The sequence below is a fragment of the Panthera uncia genome (genome assembly GCF_023721935.1).
Source record: "Panthera uncia isolate 11264 chromosome C1 unlocalized genomic scaffold, Puncia_PCG_1.0 HiC_scaffold_4, whole genome shotgun sequence".
Classification (NCBI taxonomy): Eukaryota; Metazoa; Chordata; class Mammalia; order Carnivora; family Felidae; genus Panthera; species Panthera uncia.
This window is the reverse complement of record NW_026057585.1, coordinates 81,077,357-81,097,328: the sequence shown is the minus strand read 5'-3', so window position 1 is coordinate 81,097,328 and position 19,972 is coordinate 81,077,357. Positions and strand designations below refer to the sequence as shown.

General features: G+C 55.9%; 1 protein-coding gene and 1 long non-coding RNA gene across 4 annotated transcripts in view; one reads left to right on the top strand and one right to left on the bottom strand.

Moving 5' to 3' along the window:
• Nucleotides 1–7,140: 7,140 nt before the first annotated feature.
• LOC125912841 (uncharacterized) lies at nucleotides 7,141–12,915 on the top strand. Of its 2 annotated transcripts, XR_007454845.1 has the most exons (6): nucleotides 7,141–8,096; nucleotides 9,684–9,726; nucleotides 10,294–10,440; nucleotides 11,103–11,177; nucleotides 11,988–12,068; nucleotides 12,807–12,915. It is a non-coding gene; the product is annotated as an uncharacterized LOC125912841 (long non-coding RNA). The 2 variants fall into 2 exon arrangements; XR_007454846.1 differs by lacking the exon at nucleotides 11,103–11,177.
• The window catches only part of SPOCD1 (SPOC domain containing 1), a 24,023-nt gene continuing 13,280 nt past the window's right edge, over nucleotides 9,230–19,972 (bottom strand). The window contains exons 4-15 of one of the 2 annotated variants that reach the window (XM_049617616.1): nucleotides 19,234–19,275; nucleotides 19,050–19,110; nucleotides 18,686–18,776; nucleotides 17,785–17,944; nucleotides 17,545–17,661; nucleotides 15,882–16,007; nucleotides 13,417–13,549; nucleotides 13,013–13,187; nucleotides 12,594–12,729; nucleotides 11,847–11,936; nucleotides 11,375–11,561; nucleotides 9,230–10,405 (exon numbers count right to left, since the gene is read on the bottom strand). In XM_049617616.1, the coding sequence (XP_049473573.1) occupies nucleotides 9,741–10,405; nucleotides 11,375–11,561; nucleotides 11,847–11,936; nucleotides 12,594–12,729; nucleotides 13,013–13,187; nucleotides 13,417–13,549; nucleotides 15,882–16,007; nucleotides 17,545–17,661; nucleotides 17,785–17,944; nucleotides 18,686–18,776; nucleotides 19,050–19,110; nucleotides 19,234–19,275 (1,983 nt within the window). In that variant the 3' untranslated portion in view covers nucleotides 9,230–9,740. The remainder of the gene's footprint in view (nucleotides 10,406–11,374; nucleotides 11,562–11,846; nucleotides 11,937–12,593; nucleotides 12,730–13,012; nucleotides 13,188–13,416; nucleotides 13,550–15,881; nucleotides 16,008–17,544; nucleotides 17,662–17,784; nucleotides 17,945–18,685; nucleotides 18,777–19,049; nucleotides 19,111–19,233; nucleotides 19,276–19,972) is intronic. The other variant, XM_049617615.1, reaches the window with a different exon arrangement.

The window sequence follows — 19,972 nt, the reverse complement described above, 5'->3', positions numbered from 1 at the left end:
AAACCCCAGGCGGTGAGCAGAGACCAGACTGGGGAAAGCCTAGAAGACCAAGCTGAGGAGCTGGTGCTTTGCCCTGAGAACAAAGATCCAAGCAGGGGGTGTAACAGAATCTGAGTTGTGTTTTAAAGGATCGTCATTGTGGCCACTGAATGGAGGAGAGGATAGGGGCACAGGAGAGAGGGCGAGGCTCGACCTGGAGTCTGGAAGGTAGGGAGCGCTGATAGGAGGCTGTTGCATTGCCTGGGTGAGGGAGGGGTCTGGCCCGGGCTGGGTGCAGGTGGCAGAGAGGAAGAGAGGAGGAGCGAGAGCTAGCTAGAGCAGTGATGATGAGATTTGACAGGACTTGGTGATTAATTGGAGAGGGGAGGCCGGGTGGGGGAGGGGAGGCTCTGCCTCTGACAGGGACTACAGCACACACACATACAGGCACACACTCAGAAATTTAGATCACACGGTTTCAGGAGTGAATTGCACCCCCAACCCCCCCCCTCAGCCCCCCACCCCGCCCAGAGGGTCAGATTTGAGCCTTATTTGATATTTACCTGCAGACCCTAGAAGAGGCTGAACTTGGCCCAGTCACCACACTTGACCTCTGGCTCACCCCGGGCACCCATGTGCCTCTGTACTCCCAGCCTGCACCCCCAGAAAGTGGAGGCGGGCAGGGTGAAGGGAAAGCCCACAGGGAGTGGGGGTGGGCACAGGCAGGAGCAGACAGCCAGATCTTCCCTTGGGACATAATACCGTCACACACATAGACCCAGATCCACAGAGAGAGAGCACAGTCACCCACGGGGACTCTGAGAGTCAAGTCACAGGCAGAGATGTACACAGAGACAGCCTGACGCAGGCTGTTAGACGCAGGCCTGTTGCACACACAGTCACACACCCACCATCAGACAAGCCTCCGACACAGCCCCAGACGGGTCTCACACTCAGGCCCTCGGGCTCAGCTAGAGTCCCCAGGTCCTCCGACCATTCCACCCCCCCGCCCCACAGCCGTCCTCCCTCCCCAGGAGGACAGACAGAGGGCTGGCAGAGGGGCCAGCAGAGGGGACTGGCACAGGGACCAGCAGCCAAACGGGGCAGCCGGGAGGGAGGCCTCTGAGAAGGGGTTGCCAAGGCAACAGGCTCCTGTACAACCAACCAGGAGCTTAGATTCTCGGCTCTTATTTTTAGAAGTTGGGCCTGGGCTGGTTGGGCCGGCCAGCGGGCCTGGCTCCCTTGGGCAGGGCCTGAAGACATAGACACCAGCCTCAGCCCCCCCCCCCCGGGGGGTTCTGGTGGGCACTGCCCATGCCAGGCTTCTTCCACACACCCCCAGCCTCCTTCCCCAGGGTCATGCCCTGGATAGGATCTTCTACTCCCTTCTGTCTTCACACAGACCCGGGGTCCCACCTGCTGTACCCTCTAACCTCCAGGGCCCAGGAATGGGGGACACAGCCTACCCTCCCACTGCAGTGTGTTGATGTCTGTGGCTTAATTTACAGTGTGTTGAGGGAAGAAGGAGAGGGTGGACCTTGGCCAGATTCGTGAGGTGGTGTATGGGGTATATGTGTGTGCATCTTAGGGGTAACTCCCAGGTCAACTCTGTGCGTGTGTGCGTGTCTGTGTGTGTGTGTGTGTGTGTGAGAGAGAGAGAGAGAGAGAGAGAGAGAGAGAGAGAGAGAGAATATTCCCCTTTCCACAGAGGGAAAACAGAGTTCTCCCTCTCTCCCAGCCCCACTCACCACCCCTACCCCTAACCTCCACCCATGCCTGGATCTCTTAAAAATGGGCGGAGAACAGAGATCTCAAACTGGAAAGGTGGTAGAGAGTCTGTGCCTTGGTGTCCCCCCTTTTCCAGACCCCCCCTAAGTTTGAGCAGTTAGCTCCTGAGCAGGGCAGGAGAGCGGTGGCAAGGACAGGGAGGGACCAGACAGATCCAGGTGGACGGAGGCTGGATAAGGGGGTTTGGGGAAAGCTTGCTCCAGCGAGTTGACTTTTCGGTGACTCCTCCAGCTGCTGGGGATTTCTCTGTTAATCTGGGCCGGCTCTGTTTGCATCTCATTTGCCTATATTTGCATAACAAGGGTCTAGCTGGCACCGGAGATCAAAATTCCTAGCCTGAGTAATTGTGTGAAAAAGCCTCTGGAGAGGGAGCCGGTAATTTGGGGGCCAGGGAAACAGAGGCAGGGAGCTGGGTGCCCTGGTGTGGCTAGTCCAGGTCCACATTTAATCTGGGAGCCTCCGTATCTTCCTTAATGCCAGGGCCAGAGGGGTGGGGATGTCAGTGGGGGTGCGGTTGGAGGGGCAACAAGATTGAGTCAATCTCAAAGCTGGGCACAGAGCAGTCAGTCCCCTTGGGGGAAACGGCCTGAATTTGGTAAGAGCAGAACTGGCAGTAGGGGTGGGGAAGTTAACACTCAGCTAGTTTTGCCCCTCCTGTCAGCCCCCTGGCCCCTCAGCCCCTACCAGTCTAGTTAAGAGCTGAACTAGCCAGAGTGCCTGGGATGGTACCCTGGACCACCGCTTACCAGCTCCAATACTCTCAGACCTGGGCAATGGAGGCCCCTGCCCTCCCCCTCTACTTCGGACGACCCTCTTCTGCATGGGATGAAGAATTTCAAGGTCCGAAGGCCCACAGGGTTGTCCCCACCTGGTGCTCCAGCCCGCTGCTAGACCATACCCTGACACAGGACCCTAGAATTCCCTGCCCCCAGAGCCCTAAGCCAGCTGCCAAGGCCTGGGTGGCGTCTTCTCCACATCTGTCTCCTCAAGCCTGAAGGGTGGCTATTTACCAGGAACGTGGAACAAGCAGGGACTCTAGTGTTGGGGCATCCGCAGGCCTGCACGCGAAGCCCCTCACACTGCTGCCTGGAGCCCAGAGACGGAAGAGGAGAGGGGCGGGGGTGGAGGTCTAGGGGTCTCCTGTTATACTCTTGCCCTAGGCTTTGTAAACATTCGGGGTGGCTCTGAGAAGCTGTTTGATCTTGGGCAAGTTACTTAACCTCCCTACACTCCCAAGTGGGGTTAATAATAGTACTTGCCTCATGCAGCTGTTAGGAGGAAGAACTGAGTTAATTCATGTAAAGCACTTAGAGCAGCGCCTGGCACAGAGTAAGGGCTTGTAAGTGTTCACTATTATTATCTATATTATCCCGGGATTTGGCTTTTTTCCCTCCAGCTGCAAAAGAAGCACCTTTTCTTTCACTTTGAGAGACTGAGAAAGTAAGGGATGGGGACATCCCTTCCACTCCCCGCCTCCATCCCTCTGAGCCCAGACTCCCCCCTTGTTTCCCTCCCCAGCTACCATACCCCCGGGCCAGGATGCCAGGATGCCAGATGCTAGGAGGACAGCCAGGTCACTGGACTGAATATAATGGTTTGTTTAATGTCCTTATGGGCCGAATGAATGAGTGAACACTGGTTGAGTGAATGAATGAAGAACAAAAATCGAATGACTAATCGTCAAAAGAAGGCTGGATTCACTGACAGAAGGACAGAGCTACAGCAGATGTTTTGGCTTTGGGGGCCCACAGATCCGTTTCTTGTTTGCTTTCATTAGATGGTAGGAGGCAGAGGGGGGCTAGGGGCCTGGCCAGGCTTTCTGCAAAGTCAGCCCTGGCGTTGGTGAGTGGCTGCTGCCTGGGGACGGGGTAGCTGTACCTGTGGGTGCGAGAGGAGGTGCCTGCCTGCATCTGGGTCCTTCTGTGCCCTGTGGAAGCCTGAGTGTGTGGGAGTGGCTCTGTATGAATCCACGCATCTCTGTGCCTGTGCGTCCCTGCTCAGAAGTTCCTCCCTGCCCAACAACGAAAGGCCCTGGGGCAGGCACCATCCAGGTCTGGGGTGCGGGGTGTGGAGGGTGCTGGCGAGCTTCATTACCTCCTTATTTCCACCCCTGCCCCTCTCTGGCCAGGCCAGGCCTCAGCACGCCCGCCTGTCAACTGGCGGGTTAGCAGTGATAGAGAGCTCTCCTGGGGCCCCGGCAGCCTCCACCATCTGGCCAGGCTGGTATTGAAGGAGATGGGGGGACCTGTCGCAGGACGCCCCCTGGGCCCTCCAGCTTGGCACTGGGCTCATCTCAGAGAGTAATGGGCGTAGGGGCCTGTGGGAGTGCAGGTGTGTGTGTGTGTGTATGTATGTGATTTCCTGTGTGGTGACACTGTGTGTGGGCGGCTAGGTTGACCGTGGGTAGAATTTTACGTTTGCATTCATGACTGTCTATGTTTGTATGGCCACATGATTGGATCCTTGGGGGCTGGGGTTTCTGTGTATGACGACGTATGTCCCAGAATATGGGCAAAGCGTTTGGGTCTTGGCTCTGTAGGTTTTCCATTGGAAGTTCCCAGGCAGAGATGGGAGAGGGGAGGGTCAGGTCTGGTGGGGACAGGCGCAATGACCTTGAGAGAAAGGTACCCATTCCTAGCTTTCAGTCCAGAGAAATTAACCTCCAGGTCCATTTCTTTAGAAACGATTCTCATTTCTCTTCCTCGACCTGGGTGGCCCAGGGGTGCTGAATCCCACTAGATGGGCTGGAAGTCCCTCTCGGGAAAACCAAGTGGGCCCTAGGAGTCCTAAAGCCCTGTTTCCTAGAGGTGGGCCCCAGTTTCAGGTGCCATCAGAGCTCCCAGGCTCCCTGGGGAGCATCCCATGGGGACCCCCCTCACCTGCCACAGCACAGAGGCAGGACACACGTAAAGCCACTCTCAAGTAGTGACACACGGCGACCCAGACATGAACACTGGCACAGGGTCACTTGTGAACCAGAAGCCCACATGACAGTCACAGATCCACTGGACACAAGCACATGTACATACACCCATGCGTACATTTTGACACACAAACATTCACACAGGCACACAGATGTAAGGTGCATGCCTATTTACACACGAGAACATGCCCATGAGCTGCAAGGACACACATGCTTATTACATGCTTGCAGACATGCTTGCATGTGTGTGTTCACACACATTCTGTCCCTTCCCGCCCTTGTTCCGTGCTCAGTCCGATTCCCTGCTGCAGCTCTCTTGTAGAGGACCCTTTGCAAGGTGGGCATCAAAGGAGGGCCACATGTATAGGGGATTCCATGAGTAGATAGCTGTGTGTATCTACGTGTGCAAATTTGTACTCGTGTCACTGTGTGTCTTGTAGTCTATGTGGCTCTAGCTCTGTGCAAAACACGCAAGTGTCCCTTTGCGGGTCTTTTTCTGGATCTCTGCGTATTTCTGGCAGAACTTACGTGTACCTCTGTGTACACATTTTTGTGAGTGTGGATGACAGTAGGGGACTTGTGTATCATGTGCCTGTATCTTGTGGACCATCTCTCCACAGATGTATACCTGTATATGTCCGTGTGCGTGTTTGCATATATGTGCATTTCTCATGTGTATATGGCTCTGGGGTCTGGAGTTCACAGGCTGGCTGGGCTGGCTCCCCTCCCTTCCGAAGCTGTGGCCTGGGGTGGGGCTGGGCAGGACTGCTCTGAATCCCTCAGCCATTGACAGTCGTATTTACAGAGCTCCGAGTAGGACGTAATTGGTTCTATTAATCTTTCTCTGGTTGTTAATTGCTCACTTATCGGGTTGTGTATTATGCCGACTGTTGCTCTTAATTCGCCTCCGTAGCTGCAGGTGTTTGCTGCCTTATTAACTGTTAATCGGCACGGCTAGGGATGGAGACTTAATTGGCCCCCAGAGTGGGACACAAGCGGGCCAGCCGGGCACTGCCAGGCTCTCAGCCCGTCCCTGGAACCCTTACCTGTGGAGCGCAGGTGGCTACAAGGGAAGGAGTTGGCCCGCTGCCATCCGCAGGCAGACAGCAGTCTTGTATACAGTGGTCAGAGTGACAACTGTAGGGTATCAGCCCCCATGTAATCCTAACTCCTCCAGGAAGCCAAACAACCAATCAGAATCCAGCTCCTACACTCCCTCTCCAACACCAACAAACTTCATCTACCCAGGAGAGGAGCCAGCCTCATTTATCTTAATTATCCGAACCTAATTGAGAACTAAGAGACCAACACAGAGTGGAACTGGTTCTCCTCCTTTAACACCTCCTCTGCCTCCCCTCTGACCCTGGCAGTCAAGGCTGTTAAGGTCACAGAGACTCTGGGAGAAAGGAAGGCAAGAAGGCCAGAGGAGGAAAGGCTGAATATAGACCCGGGGAGGACTTTCCAGCTTTCGAAGAGGCTATACGGAGCAACTAGCGTCCAAACAAGAACAAGAAATTCCAGAAGGAGATCTGCTGCTCCCTCCCAGCCGTGCTCTCAGTCCTGCTCAGCCCCTGCTTTCAAAGCCCCAACAACAAGGAACTCACTGCCTCCATGGCATGACTACACAACTACAGCAGTGAGGATTCTTCACCCTGAACTGACCTCTGCCTTTTTTTTTTTTTGCCCCATGTCTCAGCAGAGGAGTCCCAATTGTCCACAGTGGGGACCCTGAGCCCCAGAAAGAGCAAGGGAGTGGCTCTAGGGTTTCCCAGTCCTCCCTTGTAAAGGCTCAGATGTTTGACTCTCCAAAGTTTCTGCCGTCAGCCTCTGGCCAGACCCTGATCCACCCTAGACATCTCACTCCTGTAAGGGACCTTCTTGGTCACCACCTCCCTAGCTCCGGTTTTTAAGCCTCTCAAACTCAGCTGCCACTGCTGCAGAGGTCCTGGGCTCCAGCACATTTGAGACAGAAATGCAAGGTGTCTGGAAACAACTGGTCCCTGAGAGGGAAAGGGGTGTAAGGATGTGCATGTGTGTGTGGTGTTGGTGATGGGTGGGAGATAGGGGTCCCATGCTTCACTAACCTGGCCTCCAGCCTCCAAGGACAAACAGGCAAACCAATAGTCCTCATCCTTTGCCTCGAATCCTGACATCTGGAAGTTCTTCCTGGTGTTTAGTTGTCAAGTCTTGAGCTGCAGAGGATGTTGATTTGCTTTGGTTGGGTCCTGAGAGGAGCTGGGCTCTATGGAAGGAGGGTGGAAGCTACCAGTAAGGGCTTGCTGTGTGCCAGAAGCAGCATAAGTGTATGTGAAAAGTGACATCTCATTGAAGAGTCACATCACCTGATAAATTAGGGATTAAGATCCTATTTACAAAGAAAGAAACTGAGCCATAGAGAGGGGAACTAAACTTGCCCAAGGCCACACAGACAGGAAAGGGCAGACTGGGATTCCGACCAGGGCCTGGCATTGCCTGGGGGTGCTGGTAAAGGTCTTTGGTCAAGGGTACCTGGATGAATTCATACTAATGGTTCAGTAAGGTGACCGGGGGCCAGAACCAGGAGTCAGTATTACAGTTCACCCACCCACCCCGATTCTGGGAACATTAACAAGAAAAACACTCACGCATGCGCTGCCCACGTGCCCTTCAGGCGGGATGAGAGAGGAAGCAAAGGGAACTGTCCAGGGATAGTTGCCCAAACAAGTTCCGGCCCCGCCTCTATGTTAATGACATGCAGATATATGTAAATTTGTAGACGCTACCGCTCAAACCTTTGGAAGAAATGGGATGACACAGGAACAGTTGCTATGGAAACCCAAATGCGACCCCCCTCTCCCCCCTACCGCACAAGCGAGCGTACAGACACGTGCACAAAGACCCAGGGTTCCTCGCTCCATAGCCCAGAGGATCACGGAGTCTCGGAGGGTGTGAACCGGAAGGACCCTCAGAAACTGCGTCCAGCCTGAGGGAAGCTGAGACCCGGAGAAAGTCGCGAGAGAGCAGCTTCGTGGGGCGCCCTCCACTGAAGCAGAGGGGAGCTGGGTGGCCATTCCGGTCCCTGGGGACTCCTACTCGGGCCTAGCAACGTGAGCCCCGCCCAGCGTTGCTCAGCAACGTCCCTTGAGCCCAGCAACCGCCGACCACGCCCCCTAGCAACAGCTAGCCTAATCCTTGCTCCTGGCCGCCTCGGCCAAAAGAAAGGCGAGGGAAGGGGCTTGTGGACTAGGGCCAAAACGTGGGTGGAGGTCGTGTTGTCCGGTCCCCGGCCTCAAAGCAGCCTGCAGGATTTCGCTGTCCACCTCTAGCCCTCTTCGCTGGGTGAGGTGCTATAGGGCCGCGTCATCACGCCCATTTGCAGGGGGCGAAACTGACTCTCCGAAAGGAAGTTCCAGCCGACAGTCCAGAGGTTATTCTTCCCTGAGTGACCTGAGGAGGCAGCAAATGCTCTCCTGTCTCCCTGGAAGGGAGCCCTGGGCCTGGGGGGAAGGAGTTCACAGCCATCTTCCCCTTGACCTGCCCCAACTGTGTTAGGAAGATGACCCAAGTTCCCGACTCAGAATCAAGCTGCAGGTTGCATAGTAATTTGTGTCATTTACATATAGCCCGGAGGCTGTGGCGCTCACAAGCCCGTCGGAGCCCGTAAAGTTACCGAAGGAGCCCCGCCCCCTCCCCCGGTTCACAAGTCTGGTCTCCTTTCCTCTCTCCGCACCTCCCGCTCCTCCCCCCGCACCCTCTTCCAGTCCCTCGGGCTAAAATTCCATACCTCGCCCCGCCCCCAGCTCGTCCTCCGGTCCAGCTAGCCCCGACCTCCATCCCTAGGCCGAGGGCCCCCTCTGCTGTCGGCCGCGGGTAGGGCAGCAGCGAGCTCATGGGGCCAGAGAAGAGGGGAGCCCCCAAACAACCAACGCCCCCATCCTTCCCAGTCCAGCCCGGCCCTGAGCGAGGCTGATGCATGAGTAGACTTTCAGAGGGATGGACGGGGTCCACCCCTTAAGGACTGGAGAAGGGGTCGAGGACGACGGAGGGGTCCTCCCAGAAGTTCTCTCCCCAAAGCCAGGCCCTGCCTCTTTGCACTGGGCTAAGCAGCCAGAGGGCAGCTAGTTCCCAGATAGGTCCCCAGACTCGTTCTCCCAGGGATGCGTTACAATTGTAGCTACTGTTAGGAGCTCATTCCAGGCCCCAGGCAAAGCAGCACCATCCAGCCCTCACACCAGCCTCCAACCCCACCCTGAATGCCCAACCCCCTCCACTCCCAGGCCAAGACCCTCTTTCTCCTGTACCAGTCTCTGGGGGGTTGGCAAGAGGCACAGTGAAGAGTCATCCTATATGGATCTCCCAACTTACCCAACAGAGACACACAGACATGCAATCAGACATACATACACGCAGGTGCACCCAGATGCTCACAGGCACATGCACACATAGAGACACTCACAGAGGCACACAGACACAGACACATGGGGAATATGATGGTACCTGACTATCCAAATGAAAAAAAAATCCTGATAACTGAAAAAAATATATTTTTTTTTGGTAACTACAAAATTTACATTGCAACTTGCTCTCCTTTTTCTTCCTATCTCTAAATGCCTATGCCCCTTCAAAAGCCTCATTTCTCTCTCCCCCATCCTAGTCCTGCCTTCTCTCCCATCACTTCTTCCTCCTAGTTCGGAATACTTCCCAGAACCCACCATGGCAACAGCTGTGCCCAGGGGCACAGTGATGGTTCAGGATCTCAAGACAAGCAGCTGACAAGGCTGCCCTCTCCCTCCCCAGCACTTTAGCTCTGCTACATCTGTGTACAGAAACTCAGACACACCTGCCCCGACCCATACCAGGTCAGGCCCAGGGTCCCTCCTGACCAGCCAGAAGATGCAATCTGACCTTTGCCAAACTCTTTATTGAACCAAAAATCAACACCAAGCAGACTGCAGAACAGAAAGCTCCAAACAGCTGACCCTCCCTTTCTTCTGCCCCTCTCTCCCTGGAACAGCTCCGGATTCAGCACTGGGGAAGGAATCAAAGACTCTCTTCTGGTGGGTAATGAGGGTCAGGTCTCTCTGGGGAAGGAACACTCAGAGCCAGCTCCATCTGTAGGACCCAAAGAGTCAGGAGCTGGGTTTCGGGGCTCTGGAGCTGCAGGGGGCTGACCGAGTAGGCCGAGAATTCCAGGGGCTGCAGGGGACAGGGCAGGAGTTGGGGCAAGGATCTCCTGGCCTGGGGACCTCATTGAGGCTTGGAGCTGACGGCTCATGGACACCAGGGATTCAAGATGTTGCAGCAGGGCCTGGTGGGGACAGGAGGCTCTGTGGAGGTGCCGGCCATGGCCAAATGGTACTGCTGAATAGGGGTGCCTGGATTGGCACCGGCCTGGCTTGGGGGGCCACTGCCCTCGCCCAGGACTCTGCCAGGTCTCAGGCTCTTCCCACAGTCTCCCCCTGCCTCTGGGTGGCCTCTCCCAAGCACAAATTCCCCTTGGAGCCAGGCTGCTATTGCCCTGGTTCTGCTGCAGAGTATCCCTTGGGGGATGGGACCCCTTTGGGGCCACATCGGGACTCCTATGCTCGGACTGGTAGCATCTCATCTCCACTTTCCTGTTGAAGGAGACCATCTTTTGAACCTTCCGCCACAGAGGTCTGGACTCTGCTGTGTCTGGAAGCCCTGCCTTGGGGAGCAGCACAGCCAGCACCAGGCTTGAGTGAGCAGCTTCCAGGCCTGGGGAAAGAGGAAGCAGAGAGACTCAAGGCCTGGTAGGAGACAACACACCATCCCTAGAAGCTGCATTATGAGTGCAGCAGGTCTATGGTTAGGTGCCAGGAAGAGCTTTCCAGCAGCGAGATGGGGGTCCCTGTAAGATGGGGGTCCAGTGAGGAGGAGGCTGAGCCCGTCTCAGGAGAGTCACTTTCAGCACGGGAAAGGGCTCACCTGCCTGTGAGTGGGGCAGTGAACCACACTCTCGCCAGGAAAGGCAGCCCAGAAAGGCCAAGTGCTCTGCCTGGGAATGGGTACAGCTTACCCATTGACACCCCACCCCCACCCGAGGTGCTTTACTGGAGCCATGCCCTGGAGATACCCTCTTGGGCACAAAGGCCAACCTTGGCCTAAGGTAGCGGTGATGAAAACATCCCTCCTTCCAGTCTTAGGTGATGTTTTGGTGGTGAAAACATCCTTCCTTCCTGTCCTTAGACGAAGCTTTCAGTCGACTGTTTGTGGGTCCTGCCTCTGTCCCGCTGTGTTTGCATGAAAGTGGCTGTCCCACGAGTTTCTATTCAGGACGCCTAGTTGAAGGGTCAGTAGGTGTTGTGTTCAAGAGCCCTGTTTCTGCAGCCAGGCTGCCTGGGTGTGAAGCCTGGCTCTGCTCCTCACTGGCTGAGTGACTCTGGACAAGTCATTTGCTTTCTCCCTACCTCAGTTTCCTCATGTGTGAAATCAAGAAACTGACAGTTACCATTCTGATGGGGTTACTTTGAGGACCAAATGAACTAGTGTAAGTAAAGCTTTTAGAACACTGTCTGCCACACAGTAAGCAATATATACCTATCATTGTTGCCCCGCGTGCCCATCTCAAGAGTTCCCTTCTGAGATGTGCCCTGCCTCCATGGCCACAGAGGTGACTGTCAACAATGCCCCATCTGGTCCCAGATGAGGGGAGGCAGGGACCGGCACGGGCATCAGGGCACTCACCGGGGCCTCCCAGAGAGCGCAGTCTGGCGGGCAGGGGCTGGAAGGCAGGCAAGGGCAGCAGGACCATCCCCACGTGTTCCACGGCTGCCAGGCCATGGCGCTGCTTATTGTTGAGGTAGGAGTAGAGCAGGCGGCAGTTCTGGGTGTCCCGAGCCCCGTGTGGGCACAGCCTGACCACGCAGATGTCCTATAGTTGCAGGAAGGGGAGTGGCTTTTGCAGCTGCCATCTTTTCCCCCTGAGAACACCCCTGGTCTCATCCAAGCCCCCGAGAACCCCGTGAGGATGTGCGTCCCCACTTTCCAGAGGAGGAACCAGAGAGACTTGCCCAGGGTCACAGAGCGTCTACAGTTATAGTGGGAACTAGACCCAGACACCCAAACCAGGCCCCTGCCCAAGAGGAAGAGAGAGGGGAAGCACAGGCCTAAAGGTCCCGGGCCAGAAGGCAAGGGGGTGCCCAAGGATGGCAGTTACCTTGGCCTCGGCTGGGCAGATGTTGGCCAAAAGATCCCAGACAGTATTGGAGGGAATGCAGCCTGCTGAACGGATCACTTCGGGCAGGGCCTGGGGGCAGGTAGGATGGCCAGTCAGCCCCCTAGCTTCCCACCCACTTAGGGTACACTCAACACCAGCCACCACGAAGCCACAGCCTTCAGTGAAGAGAACGGACAGGCAGTACGCCAGGACCCCAAGAAGGTCAGTGACTGCCCAGGAAGCCCCGACTGCCCCTGAGGCCTACAGCCTATCCTGGCCAGGCTCCTACAGCTCCTCAGAAGCCCCTTCCTCCCTTCTTGAACCTCCCACCCACGTCCAGTGGTTCAGCTGATCATTCAGTCACTCAACAATCACTCCTAAAGCTCTCCCCTGGATCAGGGAGGCACCAGACTGACTCCTCTCCCAGGGCCCTCTTGCATTATGCCTTGGGTTACAGGGAGTCCTTGACTCATGTGTGTGTCTGCAGGAGTGGGGCTGGAGTCTCATTTGCCCCATGCCTAGTACAGTGCCAGGCACAGAGAGGGTCCCAATGCCTTGTTTTAGAATGAGGGAAAGAAAGAAAGAAGAAAAGAAGAAAAGAAGAACAGAAAGAAAGAAAGAAAGAAAGAAAGAAAGAAAGAAAGAAAGAAAGAAAGAAAGAAAGAAAGAAAAAGAAAAAGAGGTTGTAGGTAGCTGACCGGGCTGGCCAGGGTGGGAGGGAGACCCTGGAGAGCAGGGCTGGGGTACCATGAGGAGCCGACAGCTGTTTCCAGAGACCAGCTGGGCCTTGGCCCTGAACCGCTTGATGGAGAACATGTCCAGCGCTCCCTCCCAGGGCGGCTGGCTGGGCAGGGCCTTTGTGGGCCCGGCAGGCATCTGGAGCCTAAAGAGAGGGACAGAGAGACAGGGCCAGGCAGAGCAGGTTATCAGGACCTCCCTCAGCATCTCCCTACTTTTCAGAGAAGGTCCTGTGTTCCCGGTGTGTATGCTGAAACACTAGTCCAAGCCCGGCCCGGTGAGGGGGAACCGGCAGACTGCAGCGACTGGTTCCAACGTACCGATGAGGAAACTGAGCCCCACAGCAGAAGCAGGATTTGCCCAAGGCCATAGACAAAGAAAAGTCCACGCTGTGTCTGCCTCCCCAGCAGGTGGCCTCCCCCACTGACCCTCTCCCACCCCCCGCCCCACACCTGTCCTGGAGCTGTGTGGGAGGCTTCTCCCTGGTTTGGGGCATCGCTGGAGAGGACACCAGGGTTGGGCTTGGGGTTCTCTGGAAGACACTGTCCCCTATCCTCCCAGTGGCTTTGAAGGAGGCTGGCAGTTCACACGAGGGCTTCCAGTCTACAAAGAACAGAGGCAGAAGCTGAAACAGGAGCAGGCAGCTAGATGAAGCCAGGCCAGGGCTTTAGAACCAGGCTTTGACCCAGGTTCTCTTCGAGGTGACCTGGGACACAGATATGCCCACCCTGCCACCTTCTCCCCAGGCCATGAATCCCTGCTGCTGCTGAGCCCCACACTCAGCCCCAGCCTGCCCACCACCCCTGCACCCATCCCGTGCCCCCGCCCCAACCCATGCAGATGCGGCAGCTGGGGTCCAGGAAATGGTGCTCATGCTGCTCCGTGGTGTCCTCGTACTGCTCCGTGGTGTCCTTTGACGTGGCAGGCAGGGCCAGTGGGCTACTGTCTACGGACACCATGGGTCCCTAGGAGGCACAGCGGGAGAGAAGGGTGGGCTGGGAAGGCGCTAAGGAAGTCAGCAGCTCTCCAGGACCAGGGAGCCTCAGGGATAGGGTTTCATTTTTCCAAATAAGACGTTCTTTTACCATAAAGGTACTAAGAACTTGTTAAAGAAAATATAGAAAATTTGAAAATTACCAAAAAAAATAAAAATAAAAATCACCTCTTGTCCCACTCGTCAATGACAGTAATTGGTATTCTGGGTATTCCTTGTAACAGTTTTTCTATACCCAGGGCTTTGGGGGTTCTTTGACTAAAATAGCTGGGATCAAATATTCAACCTGTATTCCCACTGTGTCCACGAATGATCGCACACGGACCATACACACTGTGGACCGTCGTGTACACATCTCCTCTATCGCTGGATGGTGGGATCATTCCCAGATCCTCACCATTACAAACAGTACTGAGAACATCCTTATGCAGAAAGTATTTTCCTAAACTTTCAACTATGTCCTCAGGACAAGATTTTAGAAGCAGAGGACAGAATCAGGGAGAATAAACATTTTAAAGGCTTTCAATGCTCACTGCCGAATCACCTTTGTCCCTCATAATAGAAATGGCTTTTTAAAAAAAACATTGCTTTGGGGGCACCTGGGTGGCTCAGTCACTTCAGCGGCCGACTTCAGCTCAGGTCATGATCTCATGGTTGGTGGGTTCGAGCCCCCCGTCTGAGCTGTCTGTGCTGACAGCTCAGAGCCTGGAGCCTGCTTCAGATTCTCTCTCTCTCTCTCTCTCTCTCTGCCCTTTCCCTGCTCACTATCTCTCAAAAAAATGAATAAACATTAAAAAAAATTTTTTAAAGCACAAATATTGCTTTAGGAAGATTTTTTTTTTTAATTTTTTTTTTCAACGTTTTTTATTTATTTTTGGGACAGAGAGAGACAGAGCATGAACGGGGGAGGGGCAGAGAGAGAGGGAGACACAGAATCGGAAACAGGCTCCAGGCTCCGAGCCATCAGCCCAGAGCCCGACGCGGGGCTCGAACTCACGGACCGCGAGATCGTGACCTGGCTGAAGTCGGACGCTTAACCGACTGCGCCACCCAGGCGCCCGGCTTTAGGAAGATTTTTAAAGGTTTTTTTTAAACTCTATTCTTGCCTTATAAACCACCTCCAGAGTTGTACCAAGGCACAGGCTTTGGAGTCGGGCAGCTTCAGATCACAGCCCCCCATGACCAACTAGAGTGACCCCATGACCAACTAAGTGACCCTGGGCAAAGGGCTTCAGGGTCCTCATCCAGGAAACTGGCATCACCTACCCTGTGGGTCACTGTGAGATCTGAATGAGGCTCTGTTTGTAAAACAGGCACTTAGCAGGTGCTCGATAAGGAGTAAGATGTGATTCTGTGTTATTCTCCCCACCCCTTCTCTGCCTCTGTCTCCCTATCGAGCACTTCTTTCTTTCAGTTCCTACCTCTATGCTTGGGTTCAATTTATTCAGAAAACACAGGCTGGTTTGGGTTGGGGACTCCTTCCTGCACAGGCCGCAGTTCTGGAGGCTGGCCTGGTTATCGGTTTGCAGCGGGTGGGGGAGCGGGAGTTTTCATCTGTCATGTTCACTGCCATTTCCCCCATGAACAAGGCTCAAGGGGCCTGCGCTGTCCATCCTGGACACGTAGCTGATTAGAGTCGGGTGAACATCTGACCCACCGAACACCCAAGCAGAGCCACAGGGGCCTCCTGAGAGTGACTGAACTAAGCCAGGGGGGCGTTCTGATCATCTGCGGGAGCTGAGCTGATGAGTTCACTGATTTCAGGGCTGCCGAGCCACCATGTCGGGCCCCATGCAAGACGGAGGGGCAGAGGGGAGGAAGGACAGGATGGACATGAGGACGGAGCGGATCCCCGGCGACAAGAGGGGCTCCAGATGGGTCTCTGCCTGCCCGGAGCACCGCTAAGCCCTGCCACACCACCGGAGAGAGCAGGGCTCTGTCCTCCGAGAACAGTCCCAGAACAGCCACTGCCTCAGGGTAGCCCTCCTGTTTCCCAACCAGAGACCTGGTGGGAATGGCTGAGGATGGGAGAAGCTGCAGTGTTAAGACTTAACCACCACTCGCGTGGGGCGCCCTGGCGTTAGGCCGGAAGGAGGGGACCGGCGCCGAGAAGGCCCGGACAGGCCACGCCAACAGGTCAGTTCCACCCCGCGGAACTGCGGTAGCGACCATCTCCTCGCTCACCAAGCGGACCCTGGGCCTCACGGTCATCAGGTGACTTGCTCAAGGCCACCCAGCTGCTGAGGTGAGCAGTGGGACCCTGGGCACGAGCCCCATCAGTGCCAGGTCAGGCTGTCGCTTACCATCAGATCCTCCAGGGTCAGCGTCTGGTCCCCGTCCCGCAGGATCTCGACTTCACCCTTGTGGGTCAGTTTGAACGCCGGGAGGCTGCACGGCTTCTTCTGTTGCTGCTCAATGATCTCCAGGCCCTGGTGGGGGCCAAGCTACCCTCACTCAGCCAGGTGAGGAGGTCTCAGGCCCCCAAGGTATTCATACTCCTCCCACATGGCCCCTCTTCTGTGGGTCCCCTTCCTCTCCCTTCACAGTTCTGCTTCCACCATCCCCCTTCCCTAACAAGCCCTCCACCCTCAGCCCTACTGCTCCCATATTCCACTCAGCCACCCTCCAAACTCAAGCCCTGCGTCCTCCAGCAAGCCTTCCTGAACTTCACCTCCTCCTACAAGTCAGTTCTGCCTCCCACCGGACCCCAGCTTCTGTCCTGGGAAGAGTACAGTGCAGTCCAAGAGTGCAGGCTCTAGAGCACCAGCTGGGTCGTTACTAGAAACCCTCAAGGCAATGTGGTGCTGGGCAAGCACTTCACTGCTCTGAGCCTCGACGTCTCTGTTTTCTAGGAATTAAATTAAGAGCATTAGGTTAAACAGTGTATGCAGAATGCTCGGCTGGAGCCGAGCTCACAGTAAATGCTGCCTGTCATTCTTATTGCTGATCAATGTCATTCTATCTGAAATGTTTCCTGGAAGCCTGGAGGAGGTCTCATCCTCCCTGGCAGGGCTGGTTTCATGGGCGAGGGCTCCATGCCATTGCACACGGTGCTGCACTTCATTGGGGTCCCATACGTCATGTGGCCGCCATCTTGAAATTCTTAATAGTTGTTGAGCAAAAGGCCACATGCTTTTGTTTTGGACTGTACCCTACAAGTTACGTAGCTGTTCTGCTCCTGGTCCCCCACAGGTTCCTGCACAGAAGCTCAGCCTACAGTGGACAGAGTCACCTAGTGGATTCTAGGTGAATCTAATCAGCCCAGTGTCTTCCAGAACAGGGGCCTCAGCACCCCACTCCACCCCACTGGCCTACTCCCTAGATCAGCCCCCTCTCTTTCATGGGCCACCAGCAAGCATTGTGCAAACATTCCCCAAAGCCGGCTCAGTGCCCACACCTTCCAGGTCCCTGAGCAGCCCCCAGGAAGGAAGAGAGACACAGACACAGGGTATACGGGGACATGACTGTGAAGCGTGAGGGCTGGGGGGTCCCTCGCCCAGCCTGAGGCACCAGGAAGACTTCCAGCCTTTTCGAGGGCTTCTGAGGCTGAGATGGAAACAGAGGAACCCCAGGGGGTCTACCCCCATCTATGGTGGATGATAATCCTGGATTCCAGACTTCAGACCATCATCCCCAGTACCCCCACCCCTGCCCCCAGCTCCACAGAAAAGCAAGTGGAAGATGACACCTCTCAGGGTGTCACCTCTCTCAAAGCTTTCCACCCCTAACCCGTTTCCATTTCTGCCTCTTTTCCTTTTTTTTTTTTTTTTTTTTTTCGGTGGACAGAGTCTCTTTGACTTTCTCCCTGCTGCCCGCTCTTTCTTTCCACTTCCTCCTTTCTGTTTCTGTCTGTCTCGTGCTCCCCGTATCTCATTCACTGTCCACCTCCTCACTGTCTCTGTCCTGCTACATCCTCTCCCCGTGTCCCTCCCACATCGCCTACCCTGACTTGACCCAGAGGCTCACCCTTTTCTCCTCCTGGTCCCGCCAGCGGGCCAGCTCTTGGGGGGCCAGCTGGGTTGAGCTCATCCGCACCAGGCCGTGGGGGGTGACATCGCCCTGAAGCACTTTGAGAAACAGGTCCTGCAGGGGCAGGTGGGGGGGGGGGGCGCTGCACCACACTGCTCCGGAAGCCCCCACCCCAACATCCCGCCAGGGCTTCCAGCCTCCGAGGGAGGGTGTGGCCTAGCCCAAAGTGCAGCTCACCGGATTGCGGGGGTCACGCAGGTTGAACAGCAGGCTGCGGTACTTGGTCTTGTAGCGGCAGTTGGCGGCTTGTGTCAGGTCGAAGAGGGCTGCCTCAATGTCAGCAGCGATGCCCCCCACCGCCTCCTCACTCAGCACCAGGTCCGGGAGCTCCCGGAGGCTGCGGGAGGGCAAGGGTGGGGCCATGACTCTGAGCTGCTGAGGAGAGTATGGACCAGGGTCTGGACCGACTGCGCTTTCTATCCTGGGCATTTTCCTATATATACACACATTTATTCTCACCCCAGCTTCGTGAGGAAGCAGTGTTATCATTCTGCACTTACAGATGGGGCGAGTGAGTCTCAGAGAACATAAGCGGCTTGCCCAAGGCCACACGATCAGTGGCAAAGCAAGATCTGACTGCTCAGCCCGCGCTCCATCGTTGGCCAGCGGAACGGGGATGGAGAAAGCCTAGGGAGAAGGGTAGAGCCTCAGGCAGGCAGGGGACAGAGCCCTGGCCCTGAATATAACACGGACTCTGCCACTGACTTGCTGTGTGGCCTTGGCAAAGTTCTACCCTCTCGGAGCCTTGGTCTCACCGTTGTAAGTGAGAGCTCTGGGCTCAGATCTGAGATGCTCCCAACAAAGGCTCACCGCGTCTGGAAGCATTTGCTGTGGGTGACAAGCACAAGGACATGAGCAGCAGCAGTGGTTTCATGGGAGAGCATGACCCTGAAGCCAGAGAGACTCGGGTTCAAATGTCAGCTCTCCACCGGCTCGCTGTGTGGGCAAGCGACCTCACGGCTACAAAAGGGGGTTAGTCATACATTCAGAAGCCCTGACAACATGGCATGGAACCTGGGAGGTGAGGACAGCTGTGAGGATATCATGGAAGTCAGGGGAGCGGGGAGCGAGGCCTTACCGACTCCACAGCACCTCCCGCATGGCGTGGACCACAGCGCCCCGTACCCCGATATCCAGGGATAGCTTCTCCTGTTGGGGCTGAAGCTGAGCTGTGGGGAAAGAGAGTCACGAACGCCCGTGGGATTCTTAGGAGCAAGGGGAGGGAGCGACTCGATGCTCAGTCTCAGGGACCTGAGATGTCTGGGATCCAGCCCCAGGCAGCCAGTCCTCTGGTGAAGGACTCAGGTTGATGGGAGCAGGGGCAGGGATGACAGGGACAAGTTCTAGCAGGGGCTGGGGCCAGAAGCTGGGCATGAGGCCCCGCCACACCCCAGCAGGTCCCTAAAAGACCAGCTGCTGCTAAGGCCTCCATGGCCCCTCACCTGAGTCCTCCCTCCAGTCTGGTTCAACAGGCTCCTCCTCTTCGGGCTCCCCTGGGCCGCCCTGGAGGGGAGGGGAGAGGAACTAAGGCCACACTCTGGGAGCAGCCTCCCGGCACCAGGGGGCCACTGCTCCCCCAGCCACCTCCCCACCTTCTCCCCAGTGGGCAGGAGAAGCAGCACTCACCCCAGGCCATTCAGCACAGGCCTCCTGAACAGGAGCCCCTTCCTGCAAGAGAAAGAGGATATGGAGAAGTGTGTGTGGGGGGGGGCCCTGAGGGGAAAGGAACGACTCCTCAGATGGCAGAAGAGGTCAGAGGCCACCAGAAGCCCATGCTGTCCCTCCTGAGGGTGGGGGCTAGAAGACCTTACCCGCCTGTCGGCCAGGAACAAAGGTGAGTGACTGCCCCCTCTCCAGATGCCCTGGAGGCTCAGCCCCCACCCCTGCTCCCGTCAAGGTCCTGAATTCAGCTGTGCAGGAGAAAGAGCGCACAGGCCCCACTAGCCAGCCAAGTGAGGGTCTCACCTGTCTCTGGCTAGTATGTTCTGTGTGACACAAGCAAGTCACCCCATGTGTGTGGGAGGCAGTGACATCTCTGTGAAGCAGGGAGAAAAATCTCAGCAGGGAGTAGGTAGCATTGCCTGTGTAAAGAACCTGTTCTGGGGCGCCCGGGGGGCTCAGTCGGTTAAGCGTCTGACTTCAGCTCAGGTCACCACCTCGCATGTTCGTGAGCTCGAGCCCCACGTCCGGCTCTGTGCTGACAGTTCGGAGCCTGGAGCCTGCTTCGGATCCTCTGTCTCCCTCTCTCTCTGCCCCTAACCCACTCATATTCTGTCTCTCAAAAATAAATAAACGTTAAGAAAAAGAAAAAGAAAAAGAAAAAGAAAAAGAAAAAGAAAAAGAAAAAGAAAAAGAAAAAGAAAAA